General features: G+C 52.9%; 4 protein-coding genes across 4 annotated transcripts; 1 reads left to right on the top strand and 3 right to left on the bottom strand.

Annotated features, from left to right (window-relative positions):
• Nucleotides 1–122: 122 nt before the first annotated feature.
• On the bottom strand, nt 123–3,779 carry atg1 (serine/threonine protein kinase ATG1). Its single transcript, XM_025584257.1, has 3 exons — nt 3,326–3,779; nt 566–3,212; nt 123–499 (listed from the first exon to the last, which is right to left on the bottom strand). Exons 1-3 carry the CDS (start codon nt 3,452–3,454, stop codon nt 336–338), a joined length of 2,940 nt encoding a protein of 979 aa, XP_025447992.1. The 5' UTR covers nt 3,455–3,779; the 3' UTR covers nt 123–335.
• Nucleotides 3,780–6,309: 2,530 nt separating this feature from the next.
• Nucleotides 6,310–12,608, bottom strand: BO95DRAFT_469749 (putative phosphatidate cytidylyltransferase; the record flags this gene model as incomplete). The annotated part of the gene is made up of 6 exons (XM_025589465.1): nt 9,862–12,608; nt 9,757–9,840; nt 9,313–9,338; nt 9,138–9,162; nt 8,479–9,007; nt 6,310–8,405 (listed from the first exon to the last, which is right to left on the bottom strand). Exons 1-6 carry the CDS (start codon nt 12,181–12,183, stop codon nt 6,310–6,312), a joined length of 5,082 nt encoding a protein of 1,693 aa, XP_025447991.1. The 5' UTR covers nt 12,184–12,608.
• Nucleotides 12,352–13,251, top strand: BO95DRAFT_3907 (uncharacterized protein). Its single transcript, XM_025583613.1, has one exon. It carries the CDS (start codon nt 12,520–12,522, stop codon nt 13,078–13,080), a length of 561 nt encoding a protein of 186 aa, XP_025447990.1. The 5' UTR covers nt 12,352–12,519; the 3' UTR covers nt 13,081–13,251.
• On the bottom strand, nt 13,251–15,813 carry sebA (putative C2H2 transcription factor (Seb1)). The gene is made up of 3 exons (XM_025582584.1): nt 15,464–15,813; nt 14,797–15,399; nt 13,251–14,662 (listed from the first exon to the last, which is right to left on the bottom strand). Exons 2-3 carry the CDS (start codon nt 15,386–15,388, stop codon nt 13,422–13,424), a joined length of 1,833 nt encoding a protein of 610 aa, XP_025447989.1. The 5' UTR covers nt 15,389–15,399; nt 15,464–15,813; the 3' UTR covers nt 13,251–13,421.
• Nucleotides 15,814–17,646: the final 1,833 nt, after the last annotated feature.

Below are 17,646 nucleotides of genomic sequence, written 5' to 3'. Positions count from 1 at the left end.
TCCCAATCGGAACGCCTAACAAAAACTGTGCAAAACTCCAAGGAAAAGCAAATCAAAGCGCAGAACTCCGTATGGTCGCAGTAACGCGTATATCAAGAACCCAACCCGATATGAAGAAGCAGATGAGGTAAAAGAAGAAGTGGTCAAGGAAACAATACCGGAAAATGTAAACCATTACTCACGAACTGTGATGAAGGAAGGTGAAAAATGCATCAGTTCCAGGTGAATTCACCTATCGAGGAAAACCGGCGACTCGAGCATGCGCAAGACACCCGGGGAAATTCAAGAGCATGTTCCAGCATGCTCGAAGAAGGAAAAGACCAATGTTCGGGAGTCTATTTAGGCGGCGTGGCTCCAATGGCATGTGCAACAGGTGATGGGAACGTGGTGGGAGCCAACTTGCTCGGGCCGCTCGAAGGAGGAGTGATTGTGTGCCGTTTGGAGATCATGGCCAATTTCTTGCGGAGGGATGCCAATCGGCCCCGGATGCTGGACACCACTGTGGCACGTTAGTGGAATCCTGGAAAACTTCTAGAATCTCCAAGGAAGAAATAAGGGGACCTACATTTGATAACCACTTGTCGATCCTCCGCTTGGACTCCATCTAGCATGATTCGTTCGCTGTTCCTCCGACTTTCGGCTTTGCTGCCGCTACTGTGACCGGCCCGAGACCCTTCATCCTCGTCCAGAACCGCCTCCAACATCCGGATTGCCGTAACATAAGCAATCTCACACCCGACGAGGTCCTCTCCCGTGAGTTCATTGATTGCTGCCGCGCGACTCATCTCTAGGGCGCGGTCATACATCAATTTCTCGGCCGTCACCCCCGAGCTGACAACAACATCTCCAGATGGATTCGAACCCAGAGAGGACCCAACCGAATAGTTACTGGGGTGACTCGGATGGTCAAGCGGCAATTGTTTCTGTCCCTCAATCAACTTGAGGCGAACAAATTCGGCTTTCTCTAGCACCTCGTTGAACCGATTGCGCACCCACTGCACGATGTTGTTGATCCGGTTGCTGACGAGTGCGCCGATGGCATCTCCCTTGCTGCCCGCCGACTCGCCGAACGCTTCGGCCCGAGTCTTGCGACTCCACCAAGCGCTTGCAATATCCATAGATTTTGCCAGCAAGGAGAGCGCTTTGACGTAGAGGACCAACGCTTCTTCTGACAGTGTCACAATCGCGTCGGCCGTTAGTCCGCTGTCAGTGGGATCTGATGTCTCTGGCTGGCCAGGCAGATTCGTGGTTCCAGTATTGTCAGTCTGAACAGAAGGAGCCAGGGGAATGAGTTGCTTGTATTTTACTTCGGCAAATCCATAGACAACATCACTGCGAGTGGCACACTCCTCGAGCTCTTGAACAATCTTGCTATCTTCATCCAACGCCACATTCGTCTTGGTGCTGTCTCCGAGGACGATCAAGCTAGTTTGAGGGTTGGGATAGGCTGGAAAAGGGTTATAAGCCAACGGCGGGGAGCGCCCGCCCTTTGTTATTGTCAAGGGTGGTGAAAATCCCATCCCAAACAGGCGGCCGCTGGCCATATTGAGGGCTTTGGATATGGCCGACGTGGCGGATGTCGGGCTCTGTCCGTATCGCCGCTCATAAGAGTTCTGGCGAATGTGCGCTGAATCAGCACGAGGCCGCCCGGAGATCATTTGCATGGCTTTGCTGGGAGACGCGTGGGGTGACATATTTGCAGTTGTCGGTACGCCCTGCATTGTTGCTGGGCGTCGTGAGAGCACGCCTCCCTGGCCAGGCCGAGAAAAGCCCCCTTGGATTCGCGGACTATGTGCCATTTCATCGGCAAAAGCATTAACCTCCACTGCCCGCTTCTCCACGACCACGTAATCTCGCTCAAATGCTACTTCTTGTGCTGCGCGCTCGCGCTCGCGCTCTTCTTTTGCCTTTTCCGCAGACCTGTCCACCTGCGGAACTCCAGACGGAGCAGTGCGGCTCCGCTGACGCTCGACCAGCGTAATGGCTGCGCCACCTTCGTTCGGCTCCTGGCGGAGAGGAGCCTGAGGATCTACTTCTGGCACCGGATTACCCGTCGTTGCTGCAGAACCCTTGGCAATAGACAAATGTCTATCTGCACTGCCAGTCCTACGCATAGGCGTGCTCGGCGTACCGGGACGCGAAGTCGGTGCAATCGAGCGTCGGGCAACCGGATACGTGGAAGGTTCCACACGGTCGTCAGGATACGGCACCTCTTTCTGACGGGGCGGTGCTGTTACAGGAACAATCTCAGGCCGGGGTTCTGGTACAGGCGCTGATTCGGCAGCAGTTGCGCCAACGGTCGAACGTCGATATGGCGAGGACGCATCATCGGCTATCAAACCAGGAATTGGACCTGTGATGATGCCGTTCTCAAAGAAATCGGCAAAATTCAGTCTCTCTACCGGATTGCGTTTCAACAACGCTCTGATCAGTGCCTTGATCTCATCAGAAGCAGGGTTCTCCTCGGGAAACTTGATCTTGTCATCACCCTTCTCTATCTTCCGAAGCAGCTCGACATGATTCGAAGCCCGGAAGGGTGCTTTCCCAACGACCATTTCGTACAACACCGTGCCCACCGACCAGAGATCAGCCTTGGCGTCATATTTCTCATACCGGAGAATCTCAGGAGCCATGTAAAGAGGTGAGCCACACAAGGTTTCCGCAAGCGACGTCGCTGGAAGGGACCGCGCGAAACCGAAATCAGCGATCTTGAGCATGGGCAGCGATTCGAGCCCCGTCGTAGGGTTGAACGAATCTTCGCTGCCCTTGAATGGTACAACCTGGGTGGCACCCGAGCGGTATGATGACGGTGATGGACAAAGGAGCAGGTTTTGTGGTTTGATGTCACGATGGATGAGATTTCGATCCCGGAGGAATTTCAGAGCGCTCGACAACTGCTTGAGGAAATGACGAGTGACGACCTCGTTCAAAGCGCCACCTCGAGGATTCGGATACTTTGAGATCATTTCTCGCGTATACCGGTGTTCGCCTAAGGTATCTCGTCGCTTGATAAACAAAGATAGATCACCTAGAGCACAGTACTCCATCACCAGATGGATGTGAGACGTCGTCTCATGACAGTCGATCAGGGCCACAATATGAGGATGGTATAAGCCCTTGAGAATATGGATCTCTGACGACAGATTCTCCCTCAGCTTCTTGTTCAGCTTGGACAGGTTGACGGACTTTATCGCCACAAAGGTGCGGGTTTTCTACCAGAAGACACTTGATTAGCAAGAGCCTCCAGAGCTTCCGCTTGACCGCCGATGAACGATCCAGCCTCTTCCGCCAAGGGCGATTTCGGGTAGCGACATAGTAAACATACCGTATGAACACCTTGGTAGACAGTGGCAAAGCTGCCTCGGCCGATCTCGTCCAGCCGCGTGTAGCGGCCGATGGGCATCTCAGCGTGTGAGGAATCTCTCGTCCTCCTCGAATGACCTGTTGATGCCATGATCGCGACAGGGCGCAGATAATGTGTGTACAAAACCCCAGCGACGCCCCGTTAACCAATAACAACTACCTCAACAGGAAGAATGACGACGGTGAATGATGGATGGGGCCCATCAGAGGAGTGGCAAGCGGTTGAGGAATGTTGGCGATAAGAGAATAGTTAGACAGAGAAAAGATGGGGAGAGCAATAGATATGGCTGAAGGATAAGGTGGACCGCGGAGGCAGTGGTGGAAGTAGTGAAGAAGCGCTGGGCAAGGGCGGCAGGCGAGCGCAGGCGACGAGACAAGGAATAGGTAGGCGTCGTTCTACCTTCAGATAGGGTCTGGGTGTAGGGGGGACCGACTTAGTGGTAGTAGATAGGTCGAGAGTAGACGTCGGCGCTGTAGGAGGCAGGAGAGCGGTGAGGCGGACAGACGGGGGTGGGTATGATAGGATGGAGGCGACAGCTACAGGGGGGTGTGGAGGTGTGGCCTAAGCTGTTGGTGCAGTGCTGATAGACGTATACTAATTTCGGCAGACGAAGTATGTCGTGTAGATCGAGGCGTGGAAGTAACCGAAGGACTGATAGCAAACAAGACCGTGGCTTGCAGGATGGGAAAAGAAGAAAGAACGAGAAGAGAGACTAGGTTTGTAGATAAGTTTCAAAGTCACTCACAACGACAAGGGATGGAGGAGCGAAGAAGGGGGGGGGGGGGAGGAAAGGTAGAAGGAGAGTAGTAGTAGTAAAGAGAGAATGATGTGATTGATGGGGGAAGGTGGAAAGGCGGGAACAGCAGCTGGACCCGTGGGACATGCAAGAATTGTTGTATTGAGTAGGTAGGAATAGAGACAGTCACTCAGCTCAGAGCCTGAAGGGAGGGAGAGAGAGGGACTGGACTGAACTGGACTGGACTGAGGAGCGTGACCGCCGATAAGATCATGAATGACCTTCGGAGAAGAACAAAGGCGGTCAGGAGGGCGGCATGTCCTCGAATAGATGTCCCGGCCAATGGCCACCCAGTGCCAATCTCCACATTACCTACTAGGCGTAGTACTTCCCAGTCGTCATCACCCTTACTAGGTACCTTACCTACTCGTCCTGGATAAGTTAGTGATTCATCTCGGGAGACATACAATACATAACTGACGATGTACTACAGACTGAGAAATCATCGAGATACCAAGGTTGACTGCATCATGCTTCTATGAAGGGGAAGGTGTACAGTACAGTACTACCCTACAGTTCATTGAAACTTAGGTTCCTGCTATCTCCCACTGCAGCCCTGACAGCCCTGAGAAAGGCAAGACGGAGAGATAAGACGCGGCCGGAACAGGATGAATCCGGGGACAGGCGATAACGAGTGGATTGCCTGGGGAAAGTATCCGTCCTCGAGACATGGATTGATTGATGCAATCATCACTTTTCTCTCCATCGGGGGGAGCCACATACTCATACTGAAGTAGATCCCGTACCTACTGTACAGTGCATATGCAGATGTCCATCCATACCAGTGAAATAGGCGACATGAGCACTTTCGTCAGTTAATGATCAACTTATGATGTGATGGTCTATGTCCCCATACAATTACTCCCTCCGACTCAGCCACTTGCTGTATCATCAGCCATCAACATCATCAGCACCCAGACCAAATGATCAGCCGAAACCCAGTTAAGTCGAGTCATCTTTACCATAACTTACCTGGTACACCTGGTAACTAATTTGACGGGTTCTCATCTGGTGACTCAACCATTTTTCCCGTCACTTTTTCTCTCCCTAAACAAAAAATCAAGTTACTTGTTAAGTTGGTACTTGTTACTCAAGGTACTTTTCTGGGTCAGTGTCAGTGACACCCGATGTTTCCCTCAACCTAAAATCAAGCAAATCACCCACCAAGCTAATCCGGACTCGCCTAATAAGACGAATGAATGGCGCATCAAATGACTCAATCCTCTTGTCTCTCTTTTTCCCCCTCCTCTACCTTCTCCGGACGCGGCTGCTTACCAACAAAGACCCCCGGAGAGCTCAGTTGCAGTGCCCATCCGACCTTGCCACTTGCCGCGAGAGCCCCCTCTCTCCTCCCTCCTCCCTTCAAGGAACCCGGGATCGTAGGCGGGTTGATAAGCTACTCTATTATTATTGATGGGGCAAAAGGGCAAAAGGGCAAAAGGGCGGCAAAAAGCCTTGTCCACCCAACAAAACTCTACCCGCTGCCTGATCTTGCTGGCTGATCCCCCGCTAAACCTGTCTGGTCATAGTAGGGACAGTAGGGACGCTCAGTCGGTGGCGATCGACACAGCTCAAACCCGCCCGGCGCACAGCACGTCCCTGAGCTTGCCGGACGAGTCTTCCTAGCTTTCTCAAGCTAGAGTGACCACTGACTAGGCTAGCTAGGCTAATTAAAGTGGACATCAACAAAGTACAATTCAGGTACGAGTCCGTTTCTCTCAGACCATCATGCATGCAGCGAATGGATCTTCCTAGGGTGCTGCCTGATTGTGGGGAGGGTTTGCCTTCGGCACTCACTCGAGGCTACCTATCTACCTACCTCCTATAGTGTTGGCGCATGATGGGTTGGTTAAGGTATTCACAAGCAGAGCACGCCATGACCAGCAAGGACAGTCTTCCACGTCATCACCATCAGGCTGATAATTCTATCCATTCGCTCGCGATGATTAATTGAATAAGGGATGACACACAAGGTAATCGTAGAAAATAGAAATTGAAAAGAGAAAGTTGAAAGCAGGGGGGCAAACTACAACGAATCCACCCAAAATTGCAGCGCTTCGTCTTATGGGGTATATAGCAAAGCAGACATCACCAGAAGCGCTCCACCAAAGCATGCTGTAATCGTTACTAGATCCGAAAGTCAACCGCATTAAATACCAAGCCCTCTCACTAACAGCCACAGCACAACCGGTACAACGACATTGTCATTGCACCCGGTCAGAATAGCTTCGGTTGCGCTTGTCCCGCCGGCTGCGAGAATAGCTTTGGACACCATCAGGAGCCAGGGGTATATGAGATTCGTCCCGTCACTTCCGTCCGTGGACCATTGGCCCAGGGTAAGCCAGGTTCGTGCAACAATCAGCCCGCTGGTTACAGCGACTGCAAATGCCACGCTGCCCTCCAACGATTTCCCCCCGCCCCAGAACCATTTCCGCCGGCCGAACCGGCGACCGATGAGGGAGGCCGCCGCGTCGCCCATTCCGACACAGATAATGCCGCTCACCATGCTGACATCGCGACTCATTACGTCCCAACCCACCCATGGATATTCTCCTGCCCGAGGAACATCGGCCAGGGAAAGCCATAAGGGGATCGAGCATCCAATGAGAAGAAAAATATGGGAGACAATGACGGGACCGCGATGATCGCGACCGTCCACGTAGGGCGCCAGGAAATACGTCAGCGGTCGGGAGATCGGTGGCAGCTGAGAGGCTCGGAACAAGTCGAGGAGCAGGAAGATAGCCAAGGCGAGGCTCAACGCGAGAGCACAGAACAGGGGGTCAATATAAATGGTCGGAAGGAACATCGAGACCATCATCCCGTGAAAAACCTTGCGTCGGGTGTCGACCTCTGCGATTGGACTGAGTTGTAGCACAACAGCCAGGCCGGTCACAAGTACCAGGATGCAATAGGCAGCAATCAGGAGGCGCGAATTGGCCTCCCCGAACGTATCTTGCCGCAGATGCTCAACCCAACCAAACGGGCATGATACATTGGAGGGGTCGCTGTCCAGACGAGCTGGAAGAGGTATCCAATACTCCAAGCCCCACATAAGCACCCAGAACCTAAAACCAGATATATTACCGAAGAGGTACCCCAATGCCCACCCAAAGGGCTCCCCATTCTGCAATGCTCGATCACTGACATAGTGCCGAATGGGCACCATGACAATAATTAGAACGGCGATGTAAACATACAGGGCATACAGCCATTTCCGGACTTGTGCTTGAGGTACAGTAAGCGATAGGAAGGAGGCTAGTCCGGGGGCCATTGATCGCTTTTTGCGACCTCCCGGTGTCGTCCTAACTTTCTCCGCTCGTTTGACATCGTCGAAGCTCGAAAAAGTGTGTCGTCGGCGATGCGCGGTACGGGATCGCCGGCGAGTACTCTCCATGCCCGTATTGTTGTGCTTGCCGATGCTTAGCCCGTGGGACATCGTCTTGTCTCGCGAGTCGAACATCGTTTTGCGGGAGACCAGCACATAACCCCCATCGGCCGAATCACTATCAGAAAGATTATCTTCCGAGGAGCCTGTTCTGCTGAGCTTTTGGCAGATTTTGTGATCGATCGCATTGAAGATGCTGCGAGGAGACTGCGAAGCACTAGGGGATCGCCGGAACTTCCAGGTCGGGATTCGAGCCAAGGCAACCTCCCATCGTAGCACACCCCGGCAAGCGATGAAGGTGCACATGCCTCCCAGCCATAGCAACGCCTTGAGGATTTCGGCCTGGGGGGATGTTGCAAATAAGTACAGATTGATTAAAGCGGTGGTTAGAAGCTGCAGCTCTGCGGGAAGGATGCTGGTAGTCAACAAGAAATCTAGAGTGGGTATCAACGCTTGATGGAAAGGAAAAATAAGAGTCAAGACTTCGGCGTCCAGGCCACGAAGAGTTAGTGGTTTCGGCCATGAAGGACCTGCCGACAGATGCTCCGAAACGACAATCGGGATCAATGTGACCAGCCAATGGACAACACTATAACCGTGGATCCATTCGCGCAGCGGAACGACTTTGACAGGGAGACATGAAAGACCGAGAAGAATATTAGGCAGTATCAATGAAGGATTGTGATGCGCCAGAGACAGCGAAACGTAGATGGGTATCAATACGGGGTAAAGCAACGGAGCGGGATCGAAGGCGGAAGGAACGGCAAAGGTGGACAGGCGAGATAGTCGCGGGCGGCCGTCGCGATGCAGAGGATATGCGGTGTAGAGAACGATCACGATGACCAAAAAGGTGGCAAGCTCTGCAAGTGGTTGCCGGGTTAGTCAAAAGGTGAGTCCAGGCCTCTCTCACACACAGGGAAGATGTCCGCGCACCTTTTTTCCAGGCCCAAGCGGCTACTCTCACGCTCTCCTGTCCCAGGACAACAACCCCCACTGAGAGCAGTAGTGCGGTTTCCAGTAGCCTTTGTAGGATGGCAACCCGTTTTCTGCGGTATTCCTGTTCACGTAGCTCGGCTGGCCCGACTTCCGCATCCTCTCCAGAACTCCGCCGCGAACTCCGCGAGGTGGACCGTGTTATCGACGGCCACGGGCGCAAGATGGGGAGCCACTGATCGATCTCGCCTGCGCCATGGATGCTCGAACGCAATCCTTTTCGCGGTCGCAGCGGAGGGGCCGGCAACCCTCTTAAAAGACCTGTACTCTCATCGTCGGCTTCTGTGCCGCTGTCACTCGAGGTCCGGGGCCAGCGGGAGGGCTTCGCTCGGTCGCCGGGGTCCACAGGCAGCGACGAACCCGGACGAGTGTAAGGATGGGGCGATCGGGAGAAGTGTCGGAGATTATCGTGAGCTTCGGGATCCGATGCAGGATCTTTGTTGGGAAGTAGCCCATCTTCCTCCTGGCTCTGTGTAGAGGTCATAGGTGTTTGCTGGGTCAGACCGTCCGGTTCTGTTCTTAGAGCGCGTACGTCATGTCGATAAACATATGACAGGGTTCAAGAAAGGAGGGACTATAGAGTATGATTGAAATTAGACATTGCAACATGTGTGATATAGCACGCTCAAAGAATAGTAGTCATACCGAAAGAATTGACCCTGAATCTATGGTGCGTGTGGTGGTGGTGGTGGGGGAAGTGTTGGGGCGCAGAAGGAGGGAAGGATGACAGGTTGAGTGGAAGTTGTTATCGAGAGCTGATCAGATCGGAGGAACCAACAGGCGGGAGCGGGTTTTTTTCGCTTATCACATGCCGACTCAGCACGTCAGGCGTGCATCAGGAGATGGTAATAAAGGATTGAACCCCTTTCTTCCCAGGGTTTTTTTTACCTAGTATCTTCTTTCACCTTCCTCCGGTCATAAGGCTTTGGAATCTAATCGGGTACGGCAGTCAGCCCATCAGATTGTTCCGAATGATCTCATCCGACCCTATCGCTATCGGCTTACAGCAGAAGTGAAGTGAGGTGAGGCCACAGTTGTCTTCACCTGGGAGCCAACTTTCTGGCATCAACACTCATGGTGCTATATATACAATGTTCTTATTATCAAATGACGTGACTGGTATCATACTGCTATGCGCATGCAACTGTGAAGCCACACAGATCCTTTCGTTCCGAGTCTTGGCTCTTATGCAGACGGCTTCTGCCTTTGGACGATAACCCCCGCGGCCAGCTGCCGACCCTTCGATCCCCAAGCCGATTTGCAGGGAACGATTTGTCCCCAGGATGGATCATTGGACAATGGCTGGGTCGTGTATATGACTACATGGGGGCTCTTCGACCCTTGCGTGGATTTCTGCAGGATCGACCGGAGGCAAGACTCGAAGTCAGGCCCAGACCATTTCGCATCCACCTCGATGCCGATGTAGCCCAAATCCTGGCCAGTGGTAACCACGGTCTGACGTCCATACTCCAGTTCTTCAGTGGTTATTTTGAGTTTATCGCATCGGAAACCGAGACCCTGCCACTCAATATCACTTCCTCGAGGCAGTTCTTCTATCTGCACGGCGAAGAAAGCAGGGATCATAGATCCCTCCGACTGCACCACATCGAACCGCGGTAGTCCGGGCTTCGAGACACCCTTGACCTGCTCGTGGGCTCGTCCACCATACTTGAGATCCCACGCATCCAGACCCGACTCGTCGTCGGCATCCTCTTCCTCTTCTTGATTGTGGTGCATTGTTTCCCACAAATTCCAAGCTATCTTAGCTCTCTCTCTGATATGATCGGCTCCCGTCAGGAAAGCGACAGCTCCCAACCACCAGTTGATGTTGGTAGCCACACCAATCCTCCATAGATGTTGAAGAGACAGGACCGCTCGCGAAGAAAAGCCCTTGAACCACGTCTCCTCGAGGCCATATATCTCCATCGAGGCCGGCTCGAGAGGAATCTGGCCAGCGATGTACACTAATTGCTCGGGGCCCTGCAGAGGTACCGACATGGCCTGCGAGTATGGCCCAATATTTGCGGGAGCCCAGTAAGAACGCGACTGAACATGAAGGCCTTGCCGCTGCTCCCTCGAACCCAGGTCCACCACCGCCGACACCATGATACTCACGCCTTCTGGGAGGCTAGCACCACAGGCGACCGTAGCTCTCGCCGGGGGGTTTGGCTTCTTGAACATCGAGACGTAGATGGAGTTCATCAGGGGGAAATCTGACATGGAGCGAAGCAACACCGTAGTGAAGACAATATCAGCCGTCGTCCGAGGAACCTCACGGCTCGAGGAGGAGCGCAGAATCGTCTGAATCTTCTCAGCAATAGCCTTCACCTGCTCACCAGCGCCGGGACCAGCCTCAGGCGCCGTGACATTAGCAATCACCCACGTCCTCCCATCCGTAGTCTGAACCGGATCAAGCCCATCACTCCAGCCCCTCGAGCCCACATCAAGCAAGCTCCTCTCCTCCTCCTCGTCCCCCGTAGCAGCCAACGCACCCTCAGCCCCCAAGACAGACCCCAAAACCTCCTCAAACCCCTCATCCAATAAATCCGGCCGTCTCACACTCTCCGGACCGCCCCGATCACCCTCACCGTCGCCCTCCCCATCCTTACCCACACACCTCGCTCCCTTCAACCTCACAAACCCCACGCCACCATCCCCAACACAAGCCTCCCACCCAGCAACCTCGATCCGACACCTCCACAACCAAGCCGGCCCATCCAGCGCCAGACTCTCATACTCGCCGCCCTCCCCCAACACGGCGCCGCGAATATCCTCCGCGTCCGCAAACCTTCTCATCCCCTTGACAATCCGCCCTCGCACCCGCCCATCCGCCGCCGCCACATCCCCCCACAGGAACCCTTCATCCAACCCGCCCGACGCAACCTTGATGATCCGCGCCTCGCACCCGGCCGCCGCCATATCCTCCAGCAGGCCGGCCTCCGTCGCCCGCCGATCCGGCAGCACGGGATACTGCCACAGCCAGGCCAGGGGCACCAGCCCCAGCCGGGCGGCCACGTTCTCGATGCGGGTGCGCTGATACGTCGAGAGGATGGCGCCGGCGGAGACGGCGTTGGCCTCCGGGTGAGCCTGCATGATGCGTTTCAGAAGCGGGATCAGGGATTCGGTTTCGTCGGCCTCCTCCTGATCTTCTTGTTCCTCGGCGTTGTTTGTGTTGTTGTTGTTGTTGTTGTTGTTGCTGTTGTTGCTGTCCTGACGGCCGGGAGAGTCCGCCATTTGGTCCTCGGCTCGCAAGCGGTAGATCCGGGAGGTGTCGACGGCGCCGCCGCGGATGGGTTGGCGGTAGAGCGGGATGCCGAGGGCGGTCTCGTAGAGGGGGATGATGCTGTGGCCGATGGTTTGGTACATGAAGCTGTCCAGGTCTTGTTCCTCCTCTTCCGGGACATGTTGTAGCGGAGTAGATGATGTAACTGGTGATGCGTCGGTGCTGGTGGTGTTTGCTGGCTGCGCATTGGCGGCGGGGTGGAGGTTCGCTAATGCGACCACTCTGTGGCCGTTGCGGATGCAGTGGAGGAGCGAGTAGAGAGAGTCTTTCCCGCCGGAGATGAGGGCGATCACATTAAGACCTGCGCCTGGAGCCGGCGGTGATGGTGGTGATGGTGGTTGGAGGTGCGATTGAGGTGGCATAGTGGCTGGTGTAGTATGCGTGTTCGACAAGGAAGAGTGTGTTGGATGGAGGCTGCTGCTGTTAATGAGGGGTCGAAGCTCTTTTTCTCCGTGGTGGGATTCGGGCACCCCGCAGACAGTATTCGCTAATCGAGGGATGAAGGTAGGCACGCAGCAGAGCGACTGGGTCGAAGATCAGAGAAAGACTATTGGTTAGTAATAATGCTCGCTTGACCTTAAACTAAAGGGTAACTCAAGATCCGACAATCACTCCCCAAGCAGAAAATTGTTGGAGGATAAAGTGAAGTGGGTGGGTGACTTTAAGATCTGCCGAGGCGGAGTGCTAAGATAAGCTAAATGCGGGTTTTTCCAAGACCATCGAACTACTCACCCACAAACGTCAGTCTGTCTACAAGAAAGCAAAGACTACTGTATGGGAACTTGATGATTCACAATTCTCAATTATCACAAGCTATGCTGCAGAACGAATGGCACGCTCAACACACAAATGGCAGATATGGGGTTATTATGCACAATGTAGATGCAACAAGTGACAGAGAAGGAAAGAAAAGGGGGTATGCGCACAGGGGTATGAGGCAACGATTGGGGATCAATATTAAAGTATACATGTGGCCAGCACAGTACTGCACAGGAGCAGAACAAAACAGGGTAGGTGGAAACAGTGGACACAGAAGGGTAAATAAACGAGAAGTATGTAGAAGAAAAGAGATGAAAAAGGAGAATGTTTGGGAGAGGGGAATAGGGTACACGAAAACAAGCGACTGGACCAAGTCTGGTGGTCCGAGCCGGCCATTCGCAATCGAGTTGAGGATGTTTGTGTTTGTCAGAGAGAGTAGAAGTAAGAGGGGAATGAGAGAGAAAGGAAATCAACCCAAAATCACCAGTGCCTCAGTGTAGAGTCATCATGCACGCGCTCTATAATTTTGGTCCAACCGTGGACTCCCAAATGTTGTGCGCCCAAGTTCCTTTGCCGCCGGTCTAATGCTTCGCCAAAATTGGTGCCTCGAAGTCGCATTTCGGGAGAATCGACTCCAAGGACCGCTCAAAAATAAAAATAATCCATGCACCTGTACCTTCCTGGTCGCCGCCAGAATCAAAACCCGGACGCCAAACCGTAAGAGACCCAGTTGGACCAACCATGGGAATGGTTGGTCATTTATAGTATATGATTAAGTGATATAGGGGAGCTCCTGGTCACATATCATCATGATGGCTTCGAAACCAAGTCGACGACCTAATCAAGCATCCGCGTCACGCTTGCGCTTCTTGGGGGCTCGACGATCAGCAGATGGCGTCTCGATAGTGCTCTCATCGGACGAGTCGCTGGTCGTCGACTTGTTGGCGGCAGCATTGGCAGCTTCATAGAGAACCGCACCCATGGTGTTGGGGCTGTGATCCTCGAAAGGGGACTGCGAGGATGTGCTGCTGGTATCGATAACACCCATCACCAGGGATCCGCCGGCATGCGTGCGAGCATGCTGGGCCAGGTTATCACTGCGGGAGAACTTCTTGCCACACTCATTGCACTCAAAAGGCTTGTCCTGCGTGTGCAGGGAGCGGTAGTGACGCTTCAAGTGTTCCTGACGACGGAAGCGGCGAGAGCAAAGAGTGCACACGAAGGTCTTGGAAGGATCATCTGTCAACGACTGCTTGCGACCACGACGGTTCACGGAGACCGGAGCAGTCGGTGCATCAGAGCAACTAGACATGCTAGCATCCGAGTTGTGGCGGGTCTGGCAAGATCCTTGGGAAGCTGTGCAATCCGACTCACTAGCGGAAACCTGTGCCTTCTTGGGCAGAGAGTCCGCGTCGCTCTCGGAGCCAGCTCTCTTGGGTGACTTGCGGGAGTTACTGCGCTTCTTCGTTCTCATCTCCTCAGCAGCGTCACTGACAGTAGCTTGGACGGAGAAATCGGAGCCACCCAGGAATGGAAGGCTGGTCTGGGACAGATCCTGGTCGTCTGATTCGTCAAAGCTCTGCTCACTGAAGAACTCTTCCTCATCAAGGGAGTAGGAGTCAACACGCTGCCGCTTCTCACCCAGGTAGAAAGCGTTGCCGCTGGGATGGAAGTCAACCAGGCGGTTCACAAATTCGTCTTCAGAGTCCAGATCCGAGAAGCTGTCAAAGGTGGGAAGGCTGCTCAGGGGATCCTCCGAGGAGCAAGAGAACACAGGGGAGAGGTTCTCGTGAACCGGAAGTGTTACAGCCTCACCGCCCAAGACAACCCTCGACTCTTCCTCGTCACATGCAAGAGTGGGCAAAGGCGGCAACTCAGCAACATTGATTGAAGACTCGACAGTGAGTTGACGAGGGTCGCAGAAGTCCGAGTTGGACTGTTCAAGAGGCAGAGCGGACTGGGGCTGGACAATCAGGGTCGACGCAACAGGGGATGGCGATGGAGACAGGGATGGGCAAGAGCTAGTGGCAGACAGGAGCTCCGAGGCCTGGCAGGCGGTGTATGCAGGGGGGTGGATGAACACTAGAACCAGTTGAGTTAGTTCAACGAATAGCCCTAGACTACTGACCATCCACCAATGCCTTTTCGCACTCTTGCAGCGCGTGGTGTAGGCCGCTAACGGATCTTTCTGAAGAGAGTCAAGAACTAATACGTACCAGGTGTCATGGGAGGCGAATCCGAGCGAGTCCAGTCGGCATTGGCCAGGATCTCAGCGTGAACGTCACTCTCGCAGCCTTCCTTCACGCCCTCAACCTTCTCAAAAGCAAAGAAACTCTCGTTGATTGGCGTGTGGAGGGAACCGATGCTGGAAGGCGGGCTGCTGATAGAGCTACCGGCTGTGGAGAGCGGCGGGGTGGAGGGAAAGGCATAGAAGTCGTTGCCTACGAACCTTGTGTCCAGAGGCATCAGAGCTGGTGAACCTTGCTGCACGACGATGGTGGGCTTGAGGTGGGACGGCTGAGGAGAAGCGATAGGCGTCATGTTCATCGCACCCCGGAAGGCATTCGTCGTAGCCATCTGGTGCATGTTCATGACAGACTGAGCGGTATAGAGAGACTGATCCGGCACACAGTGTTGGTGTTGTTGTTGTTGGGCGTGGGAGAACGGTTGCATTTGACCATAAAAGTGTTGCATATCTGAAGGGTGGCTGGTGAAGTGTTGTCTGGGCTGCGAGTCGGCAGCTGGGTAGTATGCAAAGGACGGTTGCCCTTGCACCGATGTCGGCGCCATTGTGTATGTTGCGTCCATTGTGAGTGTAGCTGGTTACCATCCTTCAGTCAGCCCTTGGTCGTCAACACACATATATTGGGAGATCAGTCTCACAGATTGTGAAGTGTTGTGGTTGCACAAGCGAGTAGAGTCTGATCTACTCTGCTAGATGTAATTAAGATAAGTATATCAATGGGTTAGTATACCCGGACTGTTGGACTGCGCGAAGCTTTCTGTCTTGTAGTCGGGACCACTAGGCGATAAGAAGTCGTCTATATCAAGGACGACAGTGTTGGAAAGAATGTTGATGGTCTCTTGCACTTGAAGGAGTGAGTGAATGAGACAGCGCTGTGATATTGATGCGAAGAACGGTAGTTCGTGGTGGTGGTGGTGGTGGTGGTGGTATTATATCTGATGCTTGTATCGCAAGTCTATTTGAAGGAAGGACAGGCACCTCTAATCGATACGATCCAAACCAGAGAATGAAGTCGGTTTAGAACGCGCTCGATAAAGGAAACCGAAAGACTGAAGACGCAAATGAAAGAGAGAGCGAGAGGGAGGGGAATTAAGTCTAGAGAGATAAAAAAGAAGGGAAGAAGAGAGGACGACCAGATGAGGATCGAGACGAGTCTAAAAAGGGCAAAAATGAAATAAAATAATAATAAAAGAACAGAATAATAATAAAATAAAGAAAGAAATAAAGAAGATTAATTTGAAGGCCAAGGAGGACAGTCGCGGGGAAAATGAGAGACAGGGCCGATATGGAAAGAGGAAAAGACGGCCAGAAGGATGGGCAGTGGATAAAAGAGCGACTGATCTGCTTGTGCTACGAGGTAGTAGCGCCGTACGTAGTGAGCAGTAGGACTGGAGCCGTACTTTTTAGCCTGGCGAGCCTTTTTGGGGTGAGATGGGCTGCATGGAACTTTACTTTAGGGTGGTGGTGCCAGTAGGAAAGTCGAGAGCAATCAGTTCTATAATAGTCGTAATTGTAATATAAGACTAATAAATCATCTAATAAATCTGCCGGACCAGGTACTGTGTCATATGTTATTTTGCTTTGGCTGTCTTCAACCATGTCTTTGACAGTGTATTCAGAAGATTTGAATTTGAATTTCAATTTATTTCCTCTTCTCTTCTCTCTCTCTCTCTCCCTCTTTCTTTTTCCAAATTTTTGTGTGTTAAGTGTCTCTTGCTCTATTTTCTGAACGGTTCCATATTAGACTTTCTGGATGATGATTTGAATAAATTTCGGGGAACAATGGAAAGCGGAGAGAGAGAGAGGGCCGAGGAGAAGGGAAGAGGGGGGGGGGTGGAATAGGAAATCCTATTTTCTCCAACCGGTGATTGTCATTATTTCTTACCATCTTATGCACCATCAATGCTGAGTAGACTTTCTAGTCTGGGGCGGCAAAGAAAGCAGATTGGCGCCGGCGGTGCACATCTCAGTTCCAATTCAGTTTAGAAATTTGAGAAAGCGGAGACCAAAACCAACGGGAGGTGGAACACCCTGCGGACTACTAGAGTACATGTAGATACTACGGAGTCTGCACTGTACCACTACGCCGTACCTTACTACTATTACTCTGATCATCCTAATACTCTGTACGTACCTCTTCAATGCGGACATCTACGATAGTAAGAGACTGGGACGAGAAGAAGGAGGAGGAGGAGGAGAAGGAGGACTAGGAGGACGGATATTGAGATCAATACAAGACAGGTATCAACAATACATATACTAAAATATTGTGCCATTCATTCCTGATTTTGGGGGGTGGTGGAGACTCTGGATGCTGTTGGATCGGAGCTTAGTTCGAGAGACAGTCAGATGGCGAGGGCGAATCCCAGCGTCGACTCACTAGCAAATCGTCCCCACCACCTCGGCCGGGGAACCCAAAGAGGCGTAAGTGCGTGGAGCACATGAGCACGAGTGGGAACATTGGCGGCCTCAAGCCCCATTTCAATGGTGCATGGAAACTCGGCCCTCCGTCCATTTATTACCACCAGACCACACCCACACCCACACAGGCACACATGTCTGACGGTCACGGATGGGTAAATGCGTAAATGCGGAGATGCTCATGTCCCAATGGCAAGCAAAGTACGGGAAAGTTTAGAAGCGAGAAAAGGAACTGCTTGTGACTGTTGGAACCTCATCACAATGGGGTGATAATAACGATTGATATATCATCATCACAAATTATCATCCTCAGTGACACTTAACACTGTTTCAGAGAGAGTTCATTACTGTAGGGCAAATGACAGTTCTGGGATGGATAGTGGTGGTAACTGGTAACTTG

Source organism: Aspergillus brunneoviolaceus (assembly GCF_003184695.1).
Source record: "Aspergillus brunneoviolaceus CBS 621.78 unplaced genomic scaffold BO95scaffold_1, whole genome shotgun sequence".
Lineage (NCBI taxonomy): Eukaryota > Fungi > Ascomycota > Eurotiomycetes > Eurotiales > Aspergillaceae > Aspergillus > Aspergillus brunneoviolaceus.
The sequence above is the reverse complement of the archived record's forward strand: the minus strand, read 5'-3'. Positions and strand labels throughout refer to the sequence as shown.

Bases quoted from the DNA above. Each gene is read 5' to 3' on its own strand.
- sebA (XM_025582584.1), bottom strand. From the start codon at position 15,388: ATGGACGCAACATACACAATGGCGCCGACATCGGTGCAAGGGCAACCG. The intron at 14,663-14,796 runs GTACGTATTAGT...AACTGGTTCTAG, and splicing joins TTCGCCTCCCATGACACCTG to TGTTCATCCACCCCCCTGCA.
- atg1 (XM_025584257.1), bottom strand. From the start codon at position 3,454: ATGGCATCAACAGGTCATTCGAGGAGGACGAGAGATTCCTCACACGCT. The intron at 3,213-3,325 runs GTATGTTTACTA...GTCTTCTGGTAG, and splicing joins TCTACCAAGGTGTTCATACG to AAAACCCGCACCTTTGTGGC. The intron at 500-565 runs GTAGGTCCCCTT...AACGTGCCACAG, and splicing joins TCGACAAGTGGTTATCAAAT to TGGTGTCCAGCATCCGGGGC.
- BO95DRAFT_3907 (XM_025583613.1), top strand. From the start codon at position 12,520: ATGCGGGTTTTTCCAAGACCATCGAACTACTCACCCACAAACGTCAGT.